Below are 27,217 nucleotides of genomic sequence, written 5' to 3'. Positions count from 1 at the left end.
CAGCTCAGTGAAGTCACTTCCTCAGGCAGGCCTTCCTGACACCGCTCTCCTGTCATTCCCCGCCCCGCCGCCCTGACGCCCCAGTCCAACTTCATTTCCTTGCTATCCTCTGCGGCCACTCCGTCTGTTCCTTTACTAGTATATGGCACTCGCACCACTGGAACTCTGCATTGGTCAACCTGTTTGCTGGTTTAACATCTGTCTCCTCCAGTAGATTAGAAGAAAGCAGATTAAGTTTGGGGGCAATGCTGTGAACACCACAATAAATACATCGTTTAGGAGAGGGCCTAACACAAAATAAACATGTAACTGCGCCTCTTAGAGACATCAACCAGTCTTCTCAACTTTCGCCTACAATCAGCGTTGCAGCTTTCATCCATGCCTCCCTTCGAAGCCTGCCTGGAGTTCTGGCAAAGAGGAGTTGTTTCAGGCACTAAGCTCATATCTCATTTCGTCTCCTTATATCTATCTGAAATTGGTATTGTCCCCATTTTATTTATTCTATTATATTTTTGTTAATCCTCTCCCGAGGATATTTTTCCATTGATTTTTAGAGAGAGTGTAAGGGAGGGGGAGAGACAGAGAGAAATATCAATGTGATTGACACATCGATTGGTTGCCTCCTACATGCACTCTTGACTGGCAGGGCTGGGATTGAGCCTGGTACATGTCCTTATCCGGAATTGAACCCAGGACCCTTCAGTGCCTGGGCTGACACTCTAACCTCTGAGTCAAACCGCTAGGGCAAGTATTGTCTCCATTTTAGAGATAAGGAAACTGAGGCTTGGAGCGTTTAGGAAACTTGTCCAAGGTCACAGATGGTGAGTGGTGGAGCCGTTTCAGAGGCCTTTATACTCTTGCGTACAGCTTCAGTAAGCATAGGCAGACACAATTTGCCTCAGTGTCATCTGGCTTCAGCAAGTGTTCTAAAACAACTTTTGTTGTCCAGTTCCCTCCGTTTCCTACGGCAATGATCAACAAGTTCATTCTAGTGTTTATTCCCCAAGACTAGACAGATTCATTCCTTTAACCTTCACTCAAACTCAGTGTTCCTACAGACACAGGAATCTGTATTAGATAGTTACAAGCAAAAGGTCAAAAGGCTATAAAGAAGAAACCAACTAGTGGTGATAGTGGCTGAGAGATAATAGAACAGATTTGCTTCTAGGGAATGGAGGGCAAACGACTTGAGTCTAGCCAACTTGAGCCCACAGAGAGAATAGTTGATGATTTACTCCTCCATCACACGCAACAGCCAACACCAGAGTCCTTTGGAAAGGGGAACAGGCTGTTATCAGTTTATTGGCTCTCAGCTCGATTCATCCTGCATTGCCTGCACTGCAGCATTAGTTGAATCTTTTAAGTATTTGTGATACTAAGCTCTGTCAGTAGAAGGTGCTGGAGGAGGCAAGGGCTTCTCTTCTCTGGTTCTGGTGTGATCTCTGCAGGTCCTTGCAGCTTCTCCCGCAGCTGACCTACATCACCAGTCAGATCTCCAGCACTTGGCCCTTGTAGAGCACGAGGGTCAGCGGCACCAGCAGCCAGTTTCCCCACCCCTGCTCAAGCAGCTTCATAGCAGAATTCCTCCCACAGACACTTTTCCGTGACTAGCATTCCCTAGCGCCTTAGAGGAATATTTCTGGCAAGGTCCACCCAGGCGATACCCCGGTGACCTCTCTGCCATCCAGGGAGCCATCAATGTGCCCTGTCCAGAGTCTGGATTTCAGTCTTGGGTGGGGGTGGTTCTTTGGGGTCTCTCTCAGCCCTAGGGGTCGAACCTGCTCTCTCTCTCTCTTCCCCCCACCTCTCTCTAGCATTCTATTTTTTACTAGGCAACACCTCATTACTCCAATCCGATTATAATAAGTGATTATATTAAACTTTTCATGCTCCGTTAGTGTGGTTTCTCTCTCCAGATTGGACTCTGACACAGGGAAACTCTGGTCTCTGTAACCTTTCTATTATTGCAATAGCAATTTTTGGCATAATGAACTGATTTAAGTTTAAAAATGAATCTCTCTGGGTAATGTTTAGATGTGAGGAAAGATTGACATTGAAAGAGAATTTCTAATGAATATATCATATTTGACAACCAAGAAATATATCGCATACCTATTATGAATGAAGACATAAAGGCACACTTGGTTTTGGACTGGAAAGATCTTACAGCACAGGGGCAGCAACAGCATTTTGTCTCCAATGCCAGCTGCAATTAATCGTGGTGGTAATCTGCGTTGAAAAGGATTTTTAGGCCAGAAAGCAATGATCAAGTTGTGATATCTACCCCAGGTAAAAGTGGAAAAGCATGGTTATTTGCCAGCTGTTACCTAATGCGTTTTACAGATTAGTGAACTGAGGCAGAGGTTTAAATGACTTGGCCAAAGCAAAGCTATAATGTGAAGGCTGGGGCTAGCTAGCTTCATATTTATGACCTCCAGTGCACTGCTCTTATCTTTGGCTTCTCTAAGCCGTGATGGTGTTTTGAGGTCACTTAAGCATCACAGACAGGTTTAAGAAGGGGCCACTTACCTTACCTATTAGGGCCCAGGGTGCAGAATATGGACAATCAGATTTATTCCACACCATCATAACTCTAGAAATAGGTTGGCAGAAGAGTCGTTAAATTAAGAAAGCCCAGTGCATTGCCATTTACTTAAAGATATATCAGACCTTAATTTGGGTTTCAAACAGATTTCAAGATGGCATTCACCATCAGAAGGGAACAGCACGGAAACTGGACCGAAGCCTGTTACCTGTAAACATGAAACTACACAAATAAATGTGTCTGAAAAGAATACTTGTAAAAGTAATTTAGCACAAGAAGTTTTACTTGCATTTGATTGATGGGGAGGGTGATCGCTAATAACAGTTTGGACTTTGGATTGTAGAGAAAATCTTTTCCTGGAAAATAGCGTATGTCTACTTCAGGTAGATCCAATGAGAATTAGAAACCCAGCTCATTTAGCCCATGTAAACCATTCAGAGTATAACTTCTAAACTTTTAAAGGCCTCTTGCACCTGGCAGGCTATTCTCCACCACCAGAGGACACAAGGGTGACCTCAGGCATGTCAAGCTCGCCTAGAATTTAGTCACAGGCAACACAAGTTCAAACCCTGTTAGGCTGCAGAATAAGATTTTTGAAGTACCTTTCTCACCTAACGACATAGCCTACATGCAATTTTAAAAGCCTCTTGCCTCTTTAAATCAGTTTATTGGTTGCCAGACATGATAACCTTGTGTTGGTATTTGCTAAGCAGAAGCATTTTGATAATGTTTTCTCTTTTAACTTAGAAACTGCCTTTCTATACTTGCCTGATTATTAAAGTTTTACCTGTACATCAGCATATTAAGTACATAGCAAGTGACTGGAGGTCACCCTTAAAATGTTAGTTTCTGAAGAGACAAAAACAGGTAAAAAGTTAGGTAATACATAAGAAAAGCTGGAAGCTTCTGATTTATCAATGGACTAAAAATTTACAACTCAAAAGTGATTAGAGTCTTAGATTGCAATTCATAACTTCATTCAACTCATTCCTGAACACACATACTACTGGGCACAAGAGGGGTCTGGAAAAAATTGTGCCTATTCAGAATTCTATTAATTTTATTTTAGAAATAATTAATTTATACATAAACTTTTAAACATTCTTAAATTATTAAACAAAAGAGAAAATAATAGAATCTAATCAAGTAATCTACTCTCCCTCATAATTTATTCCACCAGAATAGTATTAATACTATTTAATTTATTACAATGCTGTAAAGTGTTATAATTTAAAAGGTCAAAGAGATTAGGTACTTAGTTTAGTAACAGAAGTTGTGAGACAAGAATCCAACACCCCTGAATATTAATGTCACTACACTAAGCTATTTTCCTAGAAATAAATTTCATTTCTCCTTTTCTATTATGTATATATTAAATTATTCCACCCCCAGCCAAAGTAGAGAATTATTCTGGTTCTAATATTCATTTCCATTCCACTTTTGACTATAAAGTCACAAGAACTATTTACTACCAGGTACACTACTGTGTTTTATGCATGCAAAGTTCATAAATTAGTGTTAAAATTGTTCTACTTAAAGAAAAACCCAAGCCCTGCCAGTGTGGCTCTGGGGTTGAGCATCAACCTATGAACCAGGTGGTCACGGTTCAATTCCAGGTCAGGACACATGCCTGGGTTTCAGCCCTGATCCCAGTAGGGGAGGTGCAGGAGGCAGCCAACTGATTATCAGCATTGATGTCTCTATCTCTCCCTCTCCTATCCTCTATCTGAAATCAATAAAAAAGAAAAACCTAAATAAGTACTCCAAATTGTAGTTTAATTCAAGCAGTATTAAATCCAATATTGCATTCAAAAGAATTTGTTATATGTGTTACTCAACTCATTAAGTCACCAAGTGAATTGAGGGGGAAAAAAGAACAAATAATAGAAAAATATTTAAACAATGGAATATCTGCCATCTTGTGGTGGAGTGGAGAAATGCAGCAATTGTTGAGCAGCTTCTAAATACTATAGCTCTTCTAAGCATTAGATCTTCACATTAACATTGCTACTCATGTAAATAACCAATCCTATCTAATAAAAGAGTAATATGCAAATTGACCATACCTCCACTACATCCACAAGCAACGCCCACCAGCCAATCAAGAGCAAGTATGCAAATTAACAAAACCAAGATGGCTGCGGCCATGGAGAGAGCAGGAGGCTTGGGTTGCCCTGGCAATGCAGGAAGCCAAGCTTTCCGCCTGCTCTGGCGGGCCCAGGCCTCCGCTCAAGGCTACAAAGTTTTAATTATAGAAAATAAATAAATCCCAGATACCAGGGCCTCTGCTTGGGTCGCAGGGGGGTGTGGCCAGCCTGCAAACCACCATAGGCCCCTCGCCCAGGCCACCACACGCCCCAAAGGAACCCCCACCCTGATCCGGGACACCCTTCAGGGCAAACCAGCTGGCCCCCACCCATGCACCAGGCCTCTACCTATCTAATAAAAGAGTAATATGCAGATTGACCATCACTTCAACACACAAGATGGCTGCCCCCATGTGGTCAAAGATGAGTGCCCCCATGTGGACACAAGATAGCCGCCACAAGATGGCCAGCAGGGGAGGGCAGTGGGAGGGACCAGGTCTGCAAGGAAGGAGTTGTGGGCGATCAGGCCAGCAGGGGAGAGCAGTTGGGTGGGACCCAGGCCTGCAGGGGAAAGCACTTGGAGGGGACCAGGTCTGCAGGGGAGGGCAGTTAGGGGTGACCAGGCCTGCAGGGGAGGCCAGTTAGGGGTGACTAGGCCTGCAGGGGAGGGCAGTTAGGGGCAAACAGGCTGGCAGGGGAGCAGTTAGACATCAATCAGGCTGGCAGGGGAGTGGTTAGGGGGTGATCAGGCTGACAGGCAGAAGCAGTTAGCGGCAATCAGAAAGGCAGGCGGGCGAGCAGTTGGGAGCCAGCAGTCCTGGATTGTGAGAGGGATGTCCGACTGCCCATTTAGGCCCGATCATACCTGGATCGGGCCTAAACCGGCAGTCGAACATCCCTTGAGGGGTCCCAGATTGGAGAGAGTGAAGGCTGGGCTGAGAGACACACCCCCAGACCTATCTAATAAAAAGAGTAATATGCAAATTAACCATCACTCTGCCACACCCACAAGCCACACCCACCAACCAATCAGGAGCAAATATGCAAATAAAACCAACCAAGATGGCTACCGCCACAGAGAGTAGGAGGGAGGCTTGGGTTTCCCTGGCAATGGAGAAAGCCAAGCTTTCCGCTTGCCCTTGCCAACCCAGGCCTCCACTCAAGACTTCAAAGTTTCAATGATAGAAGATACATAAACCCAAACAGAAATGGCGGCAGCCACGGAGCTGGAAAGAGCAGGAGGAGAGGGTTGCCCCCAGTGATGGAGGAAGCCAAGCTTTCCGCACACCCTGGCCAGCCCAGGCCTCGCTTAAGGCTACAAAGTTTCAATTATAGAAGATACATAAACCCAAACAGAAATGGCTGCTGCCACGGAGCAAGCAGAAGGCTTGGCTCTGCTCCAGGCTACAAAGTTTCAATTGTAGAAGAAAAATAAATTCCAGATCGCAGGGCCTCCGCTTGGGTTGCCAGGGGGCGTGGCTGGCCTGCAAACCAACACAGGCCCCTCGCCCAGGCTGCCCCATGCCCCAAGGGAACCCCCACCCTGATCCAGGACACCCTTCAGGACAAACCAGCTGGCCCCCACCCGTGCACCAGACTTCTATCCTATCTAATAAAAGAGTAATATGCAGATTGACCATCACTCCAACACACAAGATGGCTGCCCCATGTGGTCAAAGATCCTGCCCCCATGTGGATACAAGATGGCCACCACAAGATGGCCAGCAAGGGAGGGCAGTTGGGGGCGATCAGGCCAGCAGGGGGGGCAGTTGGGAGGGACCAAGCCTGCAAGGGAGGGCAGTTGGGGGTGACCCAAACCTGCAGGGGAGAGCAGTTAGGGGTGACCAGGCTGGCAGAGGGAAGTTGGGGGCAACCAGGCCTGCAGGGAAAGGCAGTTGGGAGGGACCGAGGCCTGCAGGGGAGAGCAGTTGAGGGGGGACCAGGCCTGTAGGGGAGGGCAGTTGGGGGGGACCAGGCCTGCAGGGGAGGGCAGTTAGGTCCAAACAGGCTGGCAGGGGAGCAGTTAGGCATCAATCAGGATGGCAGGGGAGGGGTTAGGGGGTGATCAGGCTGGCAGGCAGAAGCAGTTAGGGGCAATCAGGAAGGCAGGCCGGCGAGCAGTTGGGAGCCAACAGTCCTGGATTGTGAGAGGGATGTCCGACTGCCCGTTTAGGCCCGATCCCACTAGGATTGGGCTTAAACGGGCAGTCGGACATCCCTCGAGGGGTCCCAGATTGGAGAGGGTGCAGGCTGGGCTGAAGGACACCCTCCTCCCCTGTGCACGAATTTCGTGCACTGGGCCTCTAGTAACAATATAATAGTCTTGTGTTTTTTCTACAATCCATTCACTACCGTTTTGCTTGACAGATTATCTTCAAATAAATTGCAGTGGCATCAAGATCCCTCTAAATTTGCCAAATCTTATTAGTGTCCTTGCCAAAATTAGTTCTCAAATGATTGCTTCTCTCTCCACCACGACCTAGTACTTTGATATTAGTAGGCAACAAAAGGCTCAAATGCAATCCATTTGATGTCTAAAGAACACCTGAAGGTTTAATTCCTCCCTGTACCATTTTGGCCCCATTACCTCCCTTTACCTAATATTAGAACCACTACCACCACAACAGCTGCTAACATTACTGAGCATTAACTAACTCAATCCTCACAACAATCCTTTGAGGTAAGGACTATTATCCTCTTCCTCATTCTATATAATAAAAGCCTAATATGCAAATCAACAGAACAGCGGAATGACCAGCAGAAGACTGGTGGCTATGATGCGCACTGACCACCAGAGGGCAGATGCTCAATGCAGAGGCTGCTCCCAGCCTGCAGGTCCCAGACAAGCCAAGGCAGGTGCCAGCGGGCTCCTCCCCCCATCACCCTACCAGTCGCCCGCATGAGGAGGCAACTGGCAGCAGCAGTGGGGGGCAGGGGCAGTGAGCTGGTGGCACCAGGCTGGCCAAGGTGGGTGCCACCGGGGGGCCCCACAGATCAGCCCTGATTGCCAGCCAGGCCTAGGGACCCTACCCGTGCACTGGGCCTCTAGTTTTAAATAAGAAGCAACTGAGGCACAGATTAGTTAGTACCTTGCACAAGATTATGGTGAAGAAAAAGGGATCTTAAGCCATTAAAACTTGTGATAGCATACAAAGAAATGTTTTTATTTAAAACCTCGAAAACCCATCTCATTTGTATCACAATATAAATAAGAAATGTCATAAATCCCAGATACTAGAGAAGCTCCAGTAGTATTTCCACTGAAGCCATAAAACCAGAAGATACAGGTAAATTATTTCAATGCAAGAACTTCAAAGAATCTCTTAGCGACAGAATGCTAGTAACTTTGGCTAAGACTAGTTAGATATAACCAGCATTAACCCATGCCATGAAGAAAAATTAAGAACAACACAGAATGTCTATATTAAAAAAGGACTACCCTCCGCCCCTGAGTTGAGATCTTAAAATGTCATTTGTTAAAATGAAATGACAGGCATATTAGCATAACCAATGGACACAGACACTGGGGCGGTGGGAATGGTTGGGGTAGAGAGGGGTGTCAATCGGGGAAAAGGGAGACATATGTAAAACTTTAGACAATAAAAAAATTTTAAAAATGACAGCAACAGTTGATAGCTACTTTACCCCGACTGGAGCACAATTCTTTCAGATGATTTATACAATCTTATCTTTGGTATTGGGACTTTTAGCCACATGGCAAGTCTTCCTTCCTGTAAGAAATTATACTGTCACTGCTGTACCAGTAACACTGACCTGAATATATATCTGCAAGTCATCTCAAGACCTAATTTTTGAGACAAGGAAAAGAAAGCTGTAAGGTTGTGTAAAATTTCTATCCTTTTGAACAGAAATTGTGTGCTTCCATTTTTTTATTAAAACTTTTGTATATTCACATGGTCCAGCATGCAAACCTTCATGAAAGTAGCCAATGCTCTGATGGTACCAGATTCATGATCATCTTTCCTAGATGTTATTAATAGAACTGATATTTTTTCTTTACACAAAAGGTGGTATGTCATGTCCCACATCTTTTTTTCCCACTTGATATATAGTGAAGATATTTCCATATATTATAGTATGTAATCCCCATACTTAGGCCTGTAATCTTTTATAAATATTCACCTATCCTTTATTGAACATTAAGTTTAGTCTTTTATTTTCAACAATGTTGCATTAATTCTGAAACTCACTTTGCAAATGAAGTATGTTGAATTTTCCAAAATGAAATTTTGAATCAATTATTTGTAACTTTGATATAGGATGTCAAATTAAGCTCAAGGGGTTATACTAACTTATGTACCCTACTAAAATGACAATTTCTTCAAACTCTTAACATAATATTTATAACATAGATTTTAAAAAGTAGGTTAAAAAATTAAAAGGATCTTCACGGCTCTTAATTTGCTAAGGTTGAAGATCTCTTCATATTTAAGAACTATTTGTATTAACTGTTCACATCCTTTATGCTAAACCAAAAAACCCACCTCTCTACAATCTTTATTGACCGTTTGAATTGTGAGAAGTTGCAGTCCTATATTCTCACCACCCCACCATTTGATTTTTCTTAACGAAGTTTGTTTGCCTACAGAATTTCAATCTAATCTATTTTAGTTTGGGTTTGCCATCATACCTAGGAAGGCCTCAGTTACTAGTATTTAAGGTTTTATTTTCCCTTTCCAATTAATCTGATATTTCTGGTGTAAGTCATCACCCTCTCCCCCCATTTGGCTACCCATTAGCCCATCACTTCTTAAGGAATAATCTTTTTTCCCTCGCCAATATACTTTTATCCAGTGTTAATTTCCAAGTGTGCTAGGTTATTACATCCACTGCTACATTGATCTCATTATATACCAGCACCATCATTTTACACTTTTACTTCTGGAAATTGTTATTGCTATTGTAAAGGGTGTCTTTGTTCTTCCAAGGTATCTTCTGGTTATATTGCTGGCTTCTGTGTATCATTCATGTTAACAACTCACCTGGCTGAATTTGCTCATTTCAGACTCTTGAGGCTTTAGTTTTATATAAATGCTCCTATTTATAAACAGAACAGAACTTGATGTGCCCAAGGAGGTTCCTTATAATGGAACATTAATCAACGATACTTGTTCAACACTGGGGAGATCACAATATAAAATGTAGAGCAAGTTACAGATGTGCACATATGACACCATGTTTCACAAACACGACATTTCACTATCTCCTTAAGGAAGGACTTGTGTCCCATAATTCTAATGCCATAAAGGTTAGCATGCTGACAGATATGCAACAAGAGGAAAAATACGGTAAGACATGCACAAGTTTCAGAATACTGGTTACTTCAAGAGTGGGAGGGGTATTAAATAGCAAAGTGCATAAAGAATGCTTCAACTCCTGTATAATTTATTTAAAGAACTTAAAGCAAACATGCCCAAAGTGTAACATGTTAAATCCAGGTAGGTGAATGGTTGTTCATTACAAAACTCCAGAAGCTTCTGTGAATGCCTAAAATATCTGTCAACACATGGCTTTTAGAGAAACATTCTTGACTGATCTGTCTTCTGGCATTCTGTAATTTTTCTCTCAAAAGAATCAATTTGGACATGGCCAACGAGAGAGATTTCACTAATTTTGGCAAGTTCCCAAAATGTTTTCTCCTTTATACACCTTACAAAGAAATTACCTCATTCGTCTCTTCTACCACTAAATTTAAGCTGTGAGTGCAGGCATTTTCCCATTATGTTCAGTTGCATAACCAAAACCTTAAAATGGGTACACAGTCAACAAGTTAAAAGATGAATTACTTTTTAAAGTATTTCCTTCGTTTGGAAACCTGGGTGAAACAGTGGAACCTGGATGCCATGTAAATTCAGTAAACACACCAGGTTTTGTCAAAATAACAGGTTTTAGATGAACTTAATGTAAATATAGGAAGGTCCTGATCAAACACAACCACATAATTCATTATTTACTTGGTATATAGTGGGGGGTTGGCAGAGTCTATATGTAAGTTACAGGTTCCTTCTGTTTATGGATTTGTTTCAATTCAGAATTTCCATTTCCAATTTTGGGGAATCTTTGATTCAGCTCAAAGATAATGCCTATATCTCAATTGTATAGTATAGCTTGTACTATTAATTTGAGATAAATGACTATAATGAGATGTCAATCTTCACCAATATTGACTGGCCAACCTATTTAAGACAAGATGGTAGAACTCCCATTGCATTAAAATAATCACTACTATAAATATCTTTCCTGAAGAAATAGTAAGTGGATGTCTTTGAAGTTGTAATCAGTATCTTTCACCTCTGATGAGTCTTTTTTTTTTAATCCTCACCCAAAGATATTTTTCCATTGATTTTTAGTGTACAAGAGAGGGAAAGACAGAAACATCCATGTGAGAAAAACACATTGATTGTTTGCCTCCTGCACGTGCCCCGACCAGGGCCTGGGCTGGGGAGGATCTGCATCTGAGGTACAAGCCCTTGACCAGAACCGAACCCTGACCCTTCAGTCCATAGACCAACGCTCTATCTACTGAGCCAAACAGGCTTGGGCTGATGTGTTCTAATTCTAAAAAAATGGTTATATCATTCTCCTATGAAAAAAAATTTCATGTTATAATAAATAGACAAAAGACAATCCAAGTAAAATTTTTTAATAAAGATAATTACAAAAGATGGAAAAATCAGCTCTGAAAGGCCAATTACTTCTTTAATAGATCAGTTTTTGACATAATAACTCACATCAATTTTAAATACTATCACATAAAGCATGGTGGAGAAAAGAAATTTTGCTTCATAATTAGAAACTCACACTAAAACTTGCCAATAACAAAAACAAACCAAAGAAAAAGCCATTTTGAAAATAAATACAGTCCATGCCAAAGTAGTATAAAATGAAGCCAGAAGTCTTCAAAAAGAAAACACTTTTCTTGCCAATATTTTCTTATTTTTTAATGTTTTCTGAAATTGGAGACTTTCAAATTCAAGGGTTGCTGAGCTGTTCTGATTTGGCTCTGTTAAAAGAGGCAACATGAAAGATTAAAAATGGCACAGTCTCAGTTTAAATACACTGACCTATCTATCGGTCAGGTCCTGTACGCTCATGCCAAGTAACACGTAAGCTGATAATAATGCCCTCCCTGTTTTTGGAGTACTGACTGCCTTAATCTTTCTAGTGATCTTATAAGCTTTTCCAAGTTATCCTGTAAAGGCTAGCACAAAATTACATGTGGCCAAGCATTTAAATAAGCTTTCTGATAATAAAAATCTCCATTATGTTTTTTAAAAAAACTGTTAATGTTTCTTAAATTTACCCATCTCACAATAGTAAAAAGATCACATATATAGAAACAAGCACCATGAAAGATTAGTGCCCATATAAAAATTAATAGCAAAAAAAGGTATCATCTATAATAATCTATAATAATCAAAGCATAATATGTTAATTAGACCGAAAGCTGGGGCTGTTCTCAGGCTCAGTTCAGTACTTCTCGAAAGAATACATACCCAAGTAAATGTGTTTATTGTTTATATAGCATATGAAAATTACTAGTTAAGAAATATAATTTACCCTTTGGTATCTGTTTTTTCACCACTATTATCCTTGGATTTATCTTCTTCCTTAACATCTATAAACAAAAATTAGAAGAGATTAAAACCTATTTTGAAATGTAAAACCCTTTAAAGTATACCGTACTTAAAATATAAAAAGCTGTCATACACACACACACACACACACACACACACACACACACACACACACACACACGGTGTCCCAAAAAAATGTATAGACTTTACAGCTGATAGCACAATTGATGTTTCTCTCTTTTCAGATTTAACCCATTGGAATGAATAAATTTTCAAAGTGTGTATACATTTTTTGGGGACAACCTATATATTACTATTATTAATTCAGTAACTGAATAAGCTTTGTGTTAGGTTCTGTGCTAAATGACATAGGGATTCACAGTATCCATGTAACAGCACAGTCCTTATCCTTCTGGAAGTTTTGTTTCTGTGGGATCACAGTATTATAGCTGGAATATGTGCTGTGAAGAAATTAAGCCAAGAGACATGAGCACAGCAATGGAAGATCAGAAAAGGTAACAGGAAGAAGTGCCATTTGAAAGTTTCCGTAATAGCTTTGGGTGAAAAAGAGAAAGTATTTTGAACAGAGGGAAAACTTAATAGAACTTTGAGAAAAAAATGAAAGAGCAGTATCACTGGAATATTGTCAAAAGGGGCGAGAATTAGAGAAGAGGAGCCCAAAGACAAGGCAGAGGCTAATTCCTATTGTTTATACCATTAGTTTTTAATCCTCAGTTTTCTATGGTAATATTTCATCTGCAGGGTGAGGGATGTTTTTAAAAATATATTGATTTTTTACAGAGAGGAAGGGAGAGGGATAATTAGAAACATTGATTATGTGCCTCCTGTATACCCCTCATTGGAGACTGAGCCCTCAACCAAGGTACATGCCCTTGATTGGAATCGAACCTGGGACCTATCAGTCTGAAGTCTGAAGCTCTATCCACTGAGCCAAAACGGTTAGGGCTGTAGGGTGAGGGATTTTAACAATTGCAAGGCCCTTTAAGAACCTTTAAAAAATTTTCAATTAATATCAGCAATGTAAATACAGAGGAGGTAAAAACTATGAGATTAATCTACTAGCAGGCCATTAAGCCAAATCAAAAGGTACTCTCATTTTTAGCTAACAGCAATGAAAGACAAACACCCTAGTGTACCCACTTTCCCATTTGGAAAAAAAAAGCAAAGAAAAAAAGGTCTGAAAGTGAGAATAAACACCAAAAACAGGACAGACAAAAAGACCTACTGAGAAAACAAACAAACAAACAAACAAACAAAAAAACCCCAAACCAAAACAGAAAAATCCTACAGCTACAGTCTAAGTCCTCTTTACTTCAATCATAACGCTAATTTCTGGATGTCAATCAGTACAGAAGAGCAGAATGAACCATCATTGTGTAACTGCAATACACTGGAAAGTTAAAATTATAAAATGGTAGAGAACAGTAGCCTATAGAGGAGTAAATCCATAAAAGAACAGAACTAGATGTGCCAAGATGTGCTATGAATTCCTAACTCTACTGAAAAAGAAAAAAAACCCAAGAGCTAGCTTACTAACAAAACTTCAATGTGATAGATATAAGATAAGGATGCTGGACCAGTATCTGAGTCAGTTTTCCACATGCTACAGTGTCAAAATTAACAGGCCAGCTAAAACTCATGCCCATCACCATTACTTGTATAGGGGTATCAGGTATCCATTCAGGAAATGCACCAAGTGCTGAAAATATAGATATTTAAGATAATGTGTTCCCCTGGTCATAAGCAGCTCAATCTAGCAGGTGAATTATGTAAAATCCTATAATGAGGTACTAAATTATGATGTGTTAAATAAAATGACTGAGGTATGTATAAGTGCTCTAGGAACTCAGATAAAAGATAACAGATTGTTGTAGCAAATTCAATGCCCCAAAGCATCTATTTTCTCAACAAAGAAGCTGACAGGGCAAAGTAGTATCTCCTCCCCAAGCCAGCTCCTCAATCCCTTCCCATCTTTCCCCAGTTTTTGTTTTCTTCAAACATTTTCTGAAAAAGTCTATTCTCTGAGCTTTTCCAAAATGATCCAACTGGTCTAAGGATAATGTAACTTCTTGTGTTTCATTCCCAGCAAATGAACTTTAGGGAGTTAAAAATTATTTTAAATTTCAGCTTTGCTAACAGCCTGTAAAGGGATCTATAATCACTTTGTCTTTCCTCTTACCCAATCTATGTCATAGTGCAATGTTCCCTATGTTAAGCCCATGTCAACTAAGAGAAGGTAATAAGGTTTCCTATATTATAAAAGCAAATGTGACTAATAACAGTTAGAGAGCTTTAAATAAAAGATAGTTAAGAGCTAAGCACCACTTACATGGGTGAAAAGGTCACCTACCTAGCACCCCCTAACTCCAATATTTGTGTAAACGACTCCAGGATCTCATAAAAACTGAACTGCCGCTTACTTTTAAAAAGTTACAATTTTATTATTATTTTTTAAAATATATTTTTATTGATTTCAGAGAGGAAGGAAGGGGGAGAGAGAGTTGGATAGATCAATGATGAGAGAGAATCACTGATTGGCTGCCTCCTGCATGCCCCACACTGGGGATCGAGCCCACAACTCAGGCTTGTGCCTGTCCGGGAATCGCACAGGTTGACACTCAAACACTGAGCTGTGCCGGATGGGCTAAAAAGTTACAATTTTAAAACACATTTACCAAAACAATAAATCTCACCAGCTTTTTTGTCTTCTGTTTCCTTCTTGTCTTCCTCAATTCTAGCTTTCTTTGCTCCTTTCTTATGATCAGCCACATTTCTACGACCTCCTTCTCCTTCATCCTCTGAATCTGAGAATTCTTCATCACAAGCTATCCGTTTGTCTGATGCTCGAACTGATATATAAAAATTAAAAACAAAGTTTTGATAAAAGTAGTCATAGGTTTTTTTCACGGTCACAGCATACTTTGTACAAACATATTAACCGGTCACTACATTTAAAAGTATAGGATAAGAAATAATAATTTTAAGGTTAGAACTTAATGCATGGTTTGCTAAATACTAAAAATTTAGCTTTGATCTAGGAAGAAATATGAAAAACATTTGGGAAATCTCAAAAAAAATTTTGGAAGAAAAAAATTATGTTCTAATAGGAGGTGAGGATGATGTCATTATTTAAAAAGTAACCTTTTATTTCAGAGCTGAGATGGAAAGCAAATAAAATAAAAATGCCATCAATACCAAATACATCAATGTCTATACCAACAGCATACCATCAGGCTACACAACTGAAAATCATATTAAGTGGATGAGACTGTAGAATCAAACAGAAGTGCTTCAGGTCATTCAACTCACTCTACTTTAAATAATTTATTTTCCAATTTATTCCTAAGTATACGTAAGTAGATTGTTTGTAGAAACTTCTGATCATATACAGGGGTGGGCAAAAGTAGGTTTACAGTTGTTCATGTGGAAAATAATACAATTAACATGGATGAAACTGAAGAGCATTATGCAAAGTGAAATAAGCCAGTCAGTCAGTGAAAGATAAATACCACATGATCTCACTGATTTGTGGAATATAAAAAACATTATAAACTATTGAACGAAAATAGATAGAAGCAAAGAAGCTTTGAACAGACTGTCAAACTACAGCGGGAAGGCAGGGGAGGGTTCGGGGCGGGGAGGTAAGAGATCAACCGAAGGACTTGTATGCATACATATAAAGCACAACCAATAGACACAAGACACTGGCGGGGGGAGGGGGAGAGGACAACTGCGGGGGAGGGGGGAGGGGAGGCCAGGGGGAGGTCAATGGGGAGAAAAAAGGAAACTATTTGTAATACCTTAAACAATAAAAAAAATATAAAAATAAACAAAATAAGATTACTCTTGTATATTCAATAGTAAACCTACTTTTGCCCACCCCTGCATATCTTCTATCCTAATAAAAGAGTAATATGCAAATTGACCATCACTCCAACACACAAGATGGCTGCCCCCATGTGGACACAAGATGGCTGCCACAAGATGGCCAGCAGGGGAGGGACCAGGCCTGCAAGGGAGGGCAGTTGGGGGTGATCAAGCCTGCAGGGGAGGGCAGTTAGGGGTGACCAGGCCTGCAGGGGAGGCCAGTTAGGGGCAATCAGGCTGGCAGGGGAGCAGTTAGGCATCCATCAGGCTGGCAGGGAGTGGTTAGGGGATGATCAGGCTGGCAGGCAGAAGCGGTTAGGGGCAATCAGGAAGGCAGGCAGGTGAGCAGTTGGGAGCCAACAGTCCTGGATTGTGAGAGGGATGTCAGACTGCCCGTTTAGGCCCGATCCCACTAGGATTGGGCTTAAACGGGCAGTCGGACATTCCTCGAGGGGTCCCAGATTGGAGAGGGTGCAGGCTGGGCTGAGGGACACACCGTCGCCGCCCCCTCCCCCCCCCCCCGGCCTGTGCACGAATTTCGTGCACCGGGCCTCTAGTATATATATATAAAAGCCTAAGCGACCGTTACAACCGAACGACTGGTCGGCCAGTTGCTATGACATGCACTGACCACCAGGAGGCAGACGCTCAATGCAGGAGCTGCTCCCTGGTGGTCAGTGCGATCCCACAGCCAATCTCCCATGGCCAGCCAACCTCCCGCGGTCCCTCCCCTCCCCCGTCCAGAAGCCGGCAGACCCCCAGTCCTTGGCCAGCTCTGACTGGTACTGGGCAAGACGGCCCAGATAGGCCTTGAATGCTGGCCAGGCCTAGGGACACCACCCGTGCACAAATTTCGTGCACCAGGCCTCTAGTAGTCATATAAATTGAAATCACTGACACTCAAATCAGTCTTTGAGACATATGGAAGTTAAACTATTTAAGATTAAAAATGGAAGAGAGACAAAAATAATAGTGTGCTAATGAAACATGACCCATTGTGTTCTTGGGCTACTAAAACCTTCAGTTTGTAGTGTTATTTTAATAAGTCAGAAAAATGTAACAGAATACACATCAAAGCATTATCTTACTAGAAATTCTCTTGTCTGGGTCTTCTCCATCTTCATCTCCACTGTCTTCATGAACAGCATCTTCTGGAATAGCTTGCATTTGGACGCCAGGTGCATGAGGCAACATGCGTAAATTTTCAAATAAACGCTGTCTAAATTATACACGCAAAGCTATTAGACACAATTCATTCTCTTTCAAGTTCCTTTTAAATGTTGATTAAACACATTAAGCAAAAAACTTCACCTTTTATTTAACTTAAACCTCTGAATTAAAATAACAAATTCATTGAGCACCAATACTTTACATACTATGAACCCATTTAATCTTCAAAATTTACAATGTAAGTACTATTTCATCCCCATATTTCATTGGTAAGAAAATATAAGCACAAAGGCAAATTAGCATGCCAAATGTCACAGTTCCAGAGAACACAAACCCAAGCCTATGTACTATAATGTCTATGAAAATACATTTTACTTCACTTTCATGTAAAACCAAGAGTATAAACTTTACAGTTTTGCAAACTAAAAACTAATAGAAAATTAAAATATTTTTGAGCTATGACACCCACATTTTTACCATTATGTTTAAAAATTAAAGAAATCAATAATCTTAAGATTTCAAATGCTTTTGAAAAAGACACAGGAAATAGCTTATGTCTAAAGCTAAAATGACCTATTGCACTTGGCCTTCTAAAGGTTCCTGAAGTTATATCAAACATTTATCAAAACAATTCAATGATGTCTTACTTTATCTTTTCCATATATTCTGGAGTGTTCTGGTTTGTCATATTTGAAGGACTAATATGCAGTTTGAAGTCTGGTCCAAAATACTCAAAGTAATCATTATATGGCAATTCTATTAAAAACAATGAAATAAAATTACATATTAAAAGCTTAGTTTTCACACATATCCATACACAAAATTCCAGATTCAACTTGAGAAATATTTCCAAAGAAAATGTTTAAAAGTGAATGCAAAGTGAATTCATTAATTGACTGCTCTTTTATTTACATGGTTTTGGAATCTAATCACCCACCCATCTATTTCTATATATTGACAGCTCATCCAATAAAAACATAATAAAAATACTTACCATTAGGAATCTCACAATCAAGGGCAACTGCAGTCTCATATGTCCAACAGCGAGCAACGTTACGAATTGTGTATCCACCGCCCCCAAGCATCAGCAATGGTAAATTGAAAGTTTTTACAACTTCTACACATTTAGCATGACCTAAGTCAAACAGATTTGGGCAACAGTAAGTTTGCATTGTTATAGTTTGAAAAATAAAATTTAAAAAAGATAACAAAAATTTAAAAAACCAAAATGGCATTTCTAAATATTTTAAAAACAAATAATATGTAAAAATTTCATGAAATTTCTCGTCTTAAATTTTTTAAATAAAAAAATGAACAAAACAAAACAGTTTTTTTTATCAAAACACCTTTCACAATAATATACAAAACACAGTTAAGACATAAGTGGCTAGTTTAGCAAGTGTCCCTGATAGAAAAGTCAAATATACAACTATATTAAGATCAAAATATAAATACAACACATTTTTATTAACTTGGAAGATAAGTGATATGAAGATGTTTTGTTCATGTAATGAAGAAATCAAGTAACAATGAAACATTATGCACAACGAAAGGCTATCCAACAAAGTATAACTGTAGGTTATCTTTAGGTAGCAGCATTATAATTTTCTTAACTTACCGAAGATTATAAAATTAATACCTATTACTATTAAAAACAAGTTCAATAATTTTCTATGTGTAGAAACTCGAATACAAAGTAAACCTAATATAAAAGCAAAATATTTCCTTTGGATAAATGTTATAATCTAATAATCAATAGCAAGTTACCAGTAACTTCTTAGAATATTATCACTCAGACACTTATGTCAATATTTTAAAAAAGAAAAAAATCTTTTTATTTATAGAAGAAAGTCATGCCTGTTTAAGAATTTGGAAAAAAAAATAGAAAAACTACAAAGAAAAAGCTACATAAAACTCCATCATCCAAAGGTATTTAAAAAAATATATTCCCTTTCAATTCCCTCTCAATCAATTTTTTAAAGTTTAGTGATCTTATAACTGTATATTGTGAACATTCTCATTAAGTATTTTTCAATAGTTGTACTATGTGGTTCACAACTCATTTTTTATTATTGCTACTAGAAAAACATAGCTTTCTTATATTACTTGATGCACTAGAGGCCCAGTGCACAAATTCGTTGCATGGGTGGGGTCCCTTGGCCTGGCCAGTGATTGGGGCCAATTAGGGTGCTCGCCCAGTTCCAATCAGGGCTGTAGGAGGTTGGCCAGCCGAGGGAGACTGGCTTTTATATATATAGATAAAGACTGTTTGGGTGTTTTATAATAAAACAGAAAGTTAACTTACAGACTTCCAAGTAAAGATAGCTGGCTAGACAAAGAAATTTACTTATATCTCAAAACCTGATAAAAAGGACTATAAAGGGATTTTCTAAAATGGCTAAATTCCACAAAAAGGAAGATTGAGACAAAATACATTAACACTGTAAAGGTAGGAAGGAAATGAACAAGAGGTAACTGACTTTAGCAGACCTGAGAAATCTGAATAGAGGATGGCAGCAGAGAAAATTACAATCAAGTTTAAGATTTGGGATGATAAATCTCCTTATATGCTTTATACAACTAAAATGCTATCAGTCAGTTAAAATATATAGATTTATTATTGTAAGAGTAAAATGCTGCAGTTTATAAATATGAAAGCTATTGCTTATAAGAATGAAAGCTTTGAGAACTTTCAAAGAGTTAAGACAAAAAATTGACAGTTAATATATATCTTAAGAGTGCATTAGGTAGATCATTTTTGGGAAATCATATGCATTTTGAGGCAAAAGATCATTATCAACACATATGAAGTTATAATATGAAACTTGCTATTTGGCCACTGTTAACCTACCAAGAAAAGCAGCAATTAATTTCATATTTCAACCTAAAAAAGTAGAATAGATTATATTATAATTCTAATGTTGCCTGGTATAGTAACAAGCATGACATTAAATAAAAAAGCCTTTAATATCTGCACTTATTTAATTCCAATTAGGCCAATAGTCATTCTGGAAAAAGTTCTATTTGAGAATTCTTCACATCTATGAGAGAATTCAAAGAAAAACATCAACTTGTTACCTTAAAATTCACAAGGAAAACAACTCCAAAATTAGGTACAATATCCATGATGAATTACTACTGATCCACACATAATACATTAAATAAAATTTCAGATTTATTTTTATTCCTTAGAAGTCCATTCCATAATGGTCATTTTTCTTTACTTTGGTCTAGACTTCTATCATATGTTGATATCAACACTTGGTCAAATATAAGTGTTGAAATTAACATAATCTCCTTATCTCCCACATGACTTTTCTCAGGTAGCCACCTGAAAATGTGCTCCACCAAAATGAGAGACACAATTAAGAGGAAACAGCAACCAGGGGATCCAATTCAACAGAGAAGCAAAGAACAGCTTACTTTCTACCAGGTCTAGAGAGGAGACTCATCCAAATAGGACCAAATGAGGAGGCTGTTCTTCAAGAAGGTTAAACTGATAGGAAATGATAGGATACTTGATGCATCTGAACATATGAAGTGACTTAGACACTGGTCATTTAGTAATATGTAAAGAGAAAATTAAGGAAATGAAAAACTGAAAAAAGCAAGTTATGCAATAAAGAAAAATTGATAAGCTGAAATGTACTCTAATGGTATTGATGATGCTGTAAACAGTGACTACCATACCAAAGTTCTGTTATAAATACCAGAGTAATATGGTAAAAATGAAGCTATTAGAAGGGTGTGTGCATATTAGGGATAAAGTGTGAAAAGGAACTGAATCCCTCCTTTCAAAATAAAAAGTGAATACAAAGGCTAAAGTAAAAAATCGAAAGTAGCAAAGTTTGCATGTTTTTTAGAGAAAGATACACACACCAAAAGAATCAACCAAAAACAATGAAAATAGCTGCCTTGGTTGAGATTGCAACAAGCTCAATAAAACTATTCATGTATGACTGTATACATAAACTTGACAAAATGAAAAAGACCTAAACAAGACCTTACTGAAATAAAGAGTAATTGTAGATAGAAAAACCAATTTCAAACAAACACATAGATAATTTTCTGGAACTATCACCCTTTAAATTGCTTACCTTTGACTGTCAGATTGAAGCAACCAAGTCTATCACCAGATAGCGAGTCTGCACCACACTGTAACACCACAGCACTAGGTTGATACATCTCCATCACTTTTGAGATGATCTATGTACAAAATAACAAATGTTATTATTTTTAAAAAGATTTTCAAATTCATTTTGAGTTTGAAAATAGTAATACTTACAGGCTTAAATATTTGCCCATAAGATTCATCATCTATACCATCTCTCATTGGAAAATTGACAGCATAATATTTGCCTTTTCCTGCACCAATATCCTAAAATAGAGTTAGACAGATGTTAGAAAATACTTCATAATAAAAAGTTTGACAGATTTTTTTAAATTAAAATATTTTAAGAGATTAAAATAACAGGTAACAAAAAACATTTCTGAATTCATCATGTGGTTGAGAAAGAAAATAATACAGAATAGAATAAGGGAATATTTTAACATTAATAGACTGCTAATAAAGCTGAAAAGAACCAATTCCAACAAATCTGTAATGATTATTTTGGGGAATTTAACATAAGCAGTTAAAGGCAATATTAAGTTACATATTACAATTAATCCAAAAAATTCATCGTAAACAGAATATGTAAGAAATTTTTATGAGTAAAACTACAGAAGATATATTCTGAGCCAAAGGACCCTGTCCTGTAATACAGATTCTTCTTATGGCTCACAATCTGTCAGACTTTATCGATATTTTAATAGCTTCAGAATAAAGCATCAAAATCTCTACTTTAATTGGGTTTGAAATAAAAATTTTCTACTTGTTCAATTAAGTACCACTCTAGGCACTTAATACCTCCCAAAAGAAAAGAAGCAAAGGAGAGAAGTTGATGTCTAGATCCCAGCTAGATACACATTATACATATACATACTTACATATGTATATGTACATATGCAGGTATATATGGATATATTCCTAGAAGAAATGGGATAGGGGACATTTCTACAAAATAGTGCTTTAACAACACCAAAGGATTGGAAATGACTGATTCTTATGTATTTTAAATTATGTCTCAATAAATATGAATCTTTAGGTTTTAACACCTGTACAGGTTCTTCCTTTCTCTCTCATGGAAAGATCCTGCACTAAAAACACAGTTGGAATATACTCTGACAATAAGTACAAGTTGATTAGTAATTTGATCACTCTAGGCAGGCAACTCAGAGCTGCTGCCTTTGTTAGACCAAGCTTTATCCCTTTCATTTCTTTCACCACTGCTCCTTTATCACACCTTTGTTTTATTCTCCTACCTAGACACTACTAATCTAATAAATGCAAGCAGCGTTTTAACAATGATCTAAGCTCAGAGTAGCCTTTTCTGATTTACAATGAACTGTCAGGTAGAGAAGGGAATATTCATTAAAATAACATCCAAATCCAAAGACACACTGAAGTTTCACAAAAATCCAAATACAACTACACATATAATGTAATGATAGATTTTAATTTCCTTACAAAATTCCTCATATCCAAAAGGAAAAAATTATGAAGGCCTTTCATATAGTGGGTATAAAATCTTAGTGAAGAAGAGATGTTCAAAGTCATTCTCTCCGAGAGAGAGAGAGAGAGAGAGAGAGAGAGTTGCAAGATGGCGGCGTAGGTAAACACCTAAACTGCTGCCTTGCATAACAATTTCAAAACTACAACTAAAAGACAAAACGTCTATCACCCAGAACCACGGGAAAGCTGGCTGAGTGGAAGTTCTACAACTAGAAGGAAAGAGAAAAGAGCATTGAGATGTGCACAAGCGCTGAAAAGCTGAGGTACGGAGGCACGCAAATCGGGCCGGCAGCGGGCGACTGGGTGCGCTGCTTTTTTCAACCCGAAGGGAGACAAGCCCCCGATTACTCTGAAATCCAGTTTCTGGGGAGATGCGGGGGACCCAAACTCCTACGGGGAGAAGCTGGACTGTCTGCCATCGGGTCGGAAAGTGAGGGTGGCTTGCTTGCAGGGCTGCGCGCAGGAATAATTGTTTACTGTGCTGCGGCGTGGGACACAGGGACGCGGTGATGCTGTCAGAGACGCAGAGGCGGCTAACTGGCAGCCATCGCTGTTTGCCATGCCCTAGCCTAGTGATGCCCTGAGACACTGCCCCACACAACCTACAAACCCACCCAAGCTCCAAGCAGCGGCTTTAGCATATGAATGGCCTGCCTTATCGCAGCCTAACCTAGCAAACTTGCAGCCTGGGTCAAACAGCTCCAAAACCTCCAAACTCCAAGCAAAGAGGAGAAAACTGTAGTTCTCGCTGTAGCTCCTGTTGGGTGGCCTCAGATAGTAGCTGACCTGCACACCATTGGAGATCCAGAAGCCAGTGTACCTAGTGGTCAGTGTGAGACACCAGATTGCAACTCATCACATCCATAAGTGACACATTCAAGAGGCAGACTCAGTGAGCACCACAGCCCACTGAAACAAGTCCTGCACCATAAGCGTGTCTCCAGCGCAGCAGTTTTTCCATTATGGACACAGCGGGTCCTCACAGCCAATTGGCCTGGAGGTCAATTCCTCCCAGTGTACCAACAGCAATCAAGGCTTAACTACACCAAGACTTTGCACTCAGCCCACAAAGGGGTGTACCAAGAGCGTCCACCTCAGGTGATTGGGGAGGCTGAGCTACTGGCCCCTATAGGTCACCTATCACACAAAGCCACTCCATCAACACAGGGAAGCAGCCAAAATGCAGAGACAAAGAAACATGTCACGAATGAAAGAAATGGAGGAAAGCAAACTACTGGACGACATAGAGTTCAGAACCACATTTATAAGGTTACTCAAGAATCTTCTAAAAACCTGAGGAACTTAGTGAGACCTTTAAGGATCTTAATGAGAATGCCAAAAAAATGGAAAAGGACCAGTCAGAAATTAAGCATACATTGTCTAAAATAAAGAATATACAGAAACTCAACTGTAGATCAACATACCCCAAAGATCTGAAATATGAAGAAACGAAAAACACCCAAACAGAAAAACAAAAAGAAAAAAGAATCCAAAAATATGAAGATAGTGTAAGGAGCCTCTGGGACAACTTTAAGCATACCAACATCTGAATTTTTGGGGTGCCAGAAGAAGAGGGAGAGCAAAATATTGAAAGCCTATTAGAAGAAATAATGACAGAAAACTTTCCCTACCTGGTGAAAAAAATACACTTACAAGTTCAGGAAGTGCACAGAACCCCATACAAGAGGAATCCAAAGAGGACCACACCAAGACACATCATAATTAAAATGCCAAGGGCAAAAGACAAAGAGAGAATCTTGAAAGCAGCAAGAGAAAAACAGTTAATTACCTACAAGGGAGTACCCATACAACTGTCAGCTGATTTCTCGGCAGAAACTATGCAGGCCAGAAGGGAGTGGCAAGAAATATTCAAAGTGATGAACAGCAAGAACCTACAACCAAGATTACTCTACCCAGCAAAGCTATCATTCAGAGTTGAAGGTCAGATAAAGAGCTTCACAGACAAGAAAAAGCTAAAGGAGTTCATCACCACCAAACCAGGATTACATGAAATGCTGAAGGGTATTCTTTAAGAAGAGGAAGAAGAAGAAAAAGGTAAAGATAAAAATTATGAACAATAAAATGACATCAAATACAGACCTACCAACAAGTGAATCTAAAAATCAAGTGAATAAAAAATCTGAAGAACAGAATGGACTGGTGAATATAATAGAATCAGGGACATAGAAAGGGAGTGGACAATTCTCAGGGGGAAGGGAGTGTGAGGGGTGCGGGAAGAGATTGGACAAAAATCTTACACCTATGGATGAAGATAGCGGGGGTAAGGGCATGGGGTGGGGAATCAGGTGGAGGGGAGCTATGGGGGAAAAAAAAAAGAGGAACACCTGTAATAATCTGAAAAATAAAGATTTATTTAAAAAAAAAAAGTCATTCTCAAATATTTTTAAAACATGCATTCTCCAACAGCTTTAATCAGAAGCATACTGACAAAAAGAAAACAGAGACCTCCATTTGCCATTTCTGAGATTAATTATGATTATAGTACAAAACCACTATTCTTCCTTAAGCTTAACGCTTTAAAGGCTTTAATTTCTACTGGGATGCAATGACTGCAGACAAATGAATTCTACTGGTTTAGAGCAGTGGTTCTCAAATGTTTGTGTGCAGAATAACCCCGAGACCCGAGAAGATGTGCTTCTAACAAGTCCCCAGCGGATGCTAATTTTGCCAGTTTAAAGGATCATACTTTGAGAACCATTGGGTCTATAAAATCACACCAAGTGGGGAAAGGCATAGAAGTAGCTAACTGGCATGTAACTGAAAATATAAATTTGTAATTTAAAAAACCACATAATTTAAAATGAAATACACCGACTTCCTACCTACTTTTAAGTAAAAAAAAAAAGGTTTCACCATCACAGCTCCTACTGAAAGAGCATCAACTTGTAGTCAAATAGTGAAAAGCCACACATTTGAATACTTTAAGGCCACATTAACCCTTTGGTTGGCTAATGATATAACGATTTGAAAAATAACAGTTTAAAATTATTGTTGAATGCTACACTAAAAGAAATCTCCCGTATAATTCAGGCTGAATGAAAAAGTTTACATTTCTGAATTAAACTTCAATAGGCATGTGTGAACTCTAGTGAAGCAAAAAATTTCAAGAAGTTTGTAGAAATAGGATTTGATCATTGGTTTTTCATGAAATATGAGAGTACCAAATTAAAGAAGATAACAGATGTACAATAGAAATAAATAAACTTAATGTAATAGGCCGGATAAGTTATGGTATTTTCTCTTCTGACAAATGCCAAAAGCCTAAGAAAAATAGATTAAAATCAGACCTATTAAATCAAGACCAATCATAAAAGAACAGTACAAGAACCTAAAAAACTTAGTCAATTACTTTATTCTAGCAATCTTTCTAATCAATACCAAAGTATACTACCAATAAGTAGGTTCTGAATATTCAAATTGAACCTCAAGAAAACTGCTTCATGCTTTGCTGATGTTCAAAAATAGCTATTCAACAACAACAAAAAAATAGTTGAGCAAAGGAAAGTAAAACTAAATTCTAGATGTTATAGCATATAAAATGACTCAACTCTGCATCTAAGCTTCAAATTAGTGACCCAGGAAAATATTAGTTCAGGTACAGGATTACTAGCCTCTCATATTTATCCAGACAGAATTCAGTCATACCCTCAAGTCTCCTGTTCCAGGAAAGTATTCCCCGTATTTATGGAATGATACAGTCATTACACGATCTGTTGTATAAAAAGCTTCTTCAACACCATCACCGTGATGGATATCAATATCAATATATAAGACTCTCTGGTGATACCTGCAAAGAAAGCCGTGACTAAGTTATTTAAAGGTTTTAAGATGGAAAGAACCACCGTGGATTTAGAAAGCCTATTTCTGAGCTCTTAAATGCCAGAATGCTTAATCCCCTTTCTTACTTTATTTCTAGTCTAAGAGACCATTCAAACACCTATATTTACAATATGAGCCTCAGACCTTTAAATCCACCCTTTAGGTCCAATGTAAGTGAGAAAATGTACTTGCTGTGGAATCTGTCCTATTCTATGAGCTTAAAAACCATAGTAAATACACATTTCTTTTTATTAACAACTAAAGAATATACCATATTTAAGATTGTTACTTTAAAGCATCTCTCTAGTAAATATTCAATCTTATAAATTGGGGTTTGGGAAGGCCTGGGGCAGAGGCAGGGGCAGGAGCCGGTCAATAGGGAATAAAGAGGGGAACATCTATAATACTTTCAACAATAAATTTTTTAAAATATATTTTTATTGATTTCAGAGAGGGAGAGGGAGTAAGAGATAGA

General features: G+C 38.9%; 1 protein-coding gene across 1 annotated transcript in view; it reads right to left on the bottom strand.

Moving 5' to 3' along the window:
• Positions 1–11,280: 11,280 nt before the first annotated feature.
• Positions 11,281–27,217, bottom strand: part of HDAC2 (histone deacetylase 2) — a 33,538-nt gene continuing 17,601 nt past the window's right edge. Inside the window, exons 6-14 of the mRNA XM_080664843.1 lie at positions 26,569–26,710; positions 21,574–21,666; positions 21,386–21,494; positions 18,283–18,423; positions 17,936–18,044; positions 17,207–17,337; positions 14,945–15,100; positions 12,214–12,271; positions 11,281–11,656 (exon numbers count right to left, since the gene is read on the bottom strand). Coding sequence (XP_080520969.1) covers positions 11,626–11,656; positions 12,214–12,271; positions 14,945–15,100; positions 17,207–17,337; positions 17,936–18,044; positions 18,283–18,423; positions 21,386–21,494; positions 21,574–21,666; positions 26,569–26,710 — 970 coding nt within the window. The 3' untranslated portion in view covers positions 11,281–11,625. The remainder of the gene's footprint in view (positions 11,657–12,213; positions 12,272–14,944; positions 15,101–17,206; positions 17,338–17,935; positions 18,045–18,282; positions 18,424–21,385; positions 21,495–21,573; positions 21,667–26,568; positions 26,711–27,217) is intronic.

Source organism: Plecotus auritus (assembly GCF_963455305.1).
Source record: "Plecotus auritus genome assembly, chromosome: 4".
Taxonomy (NCBI): Eukaryota; Metazoa; Chordata; class Mammalia; order Chiroptera; family Vespertilionidae; genus Plecotus; species Plecotus auritus.
The sequence above is the reverse complement of the archived record's forward strand: the minus strand, read 5'-3'. Positions and strand labels throughout refer to the sequence as shown.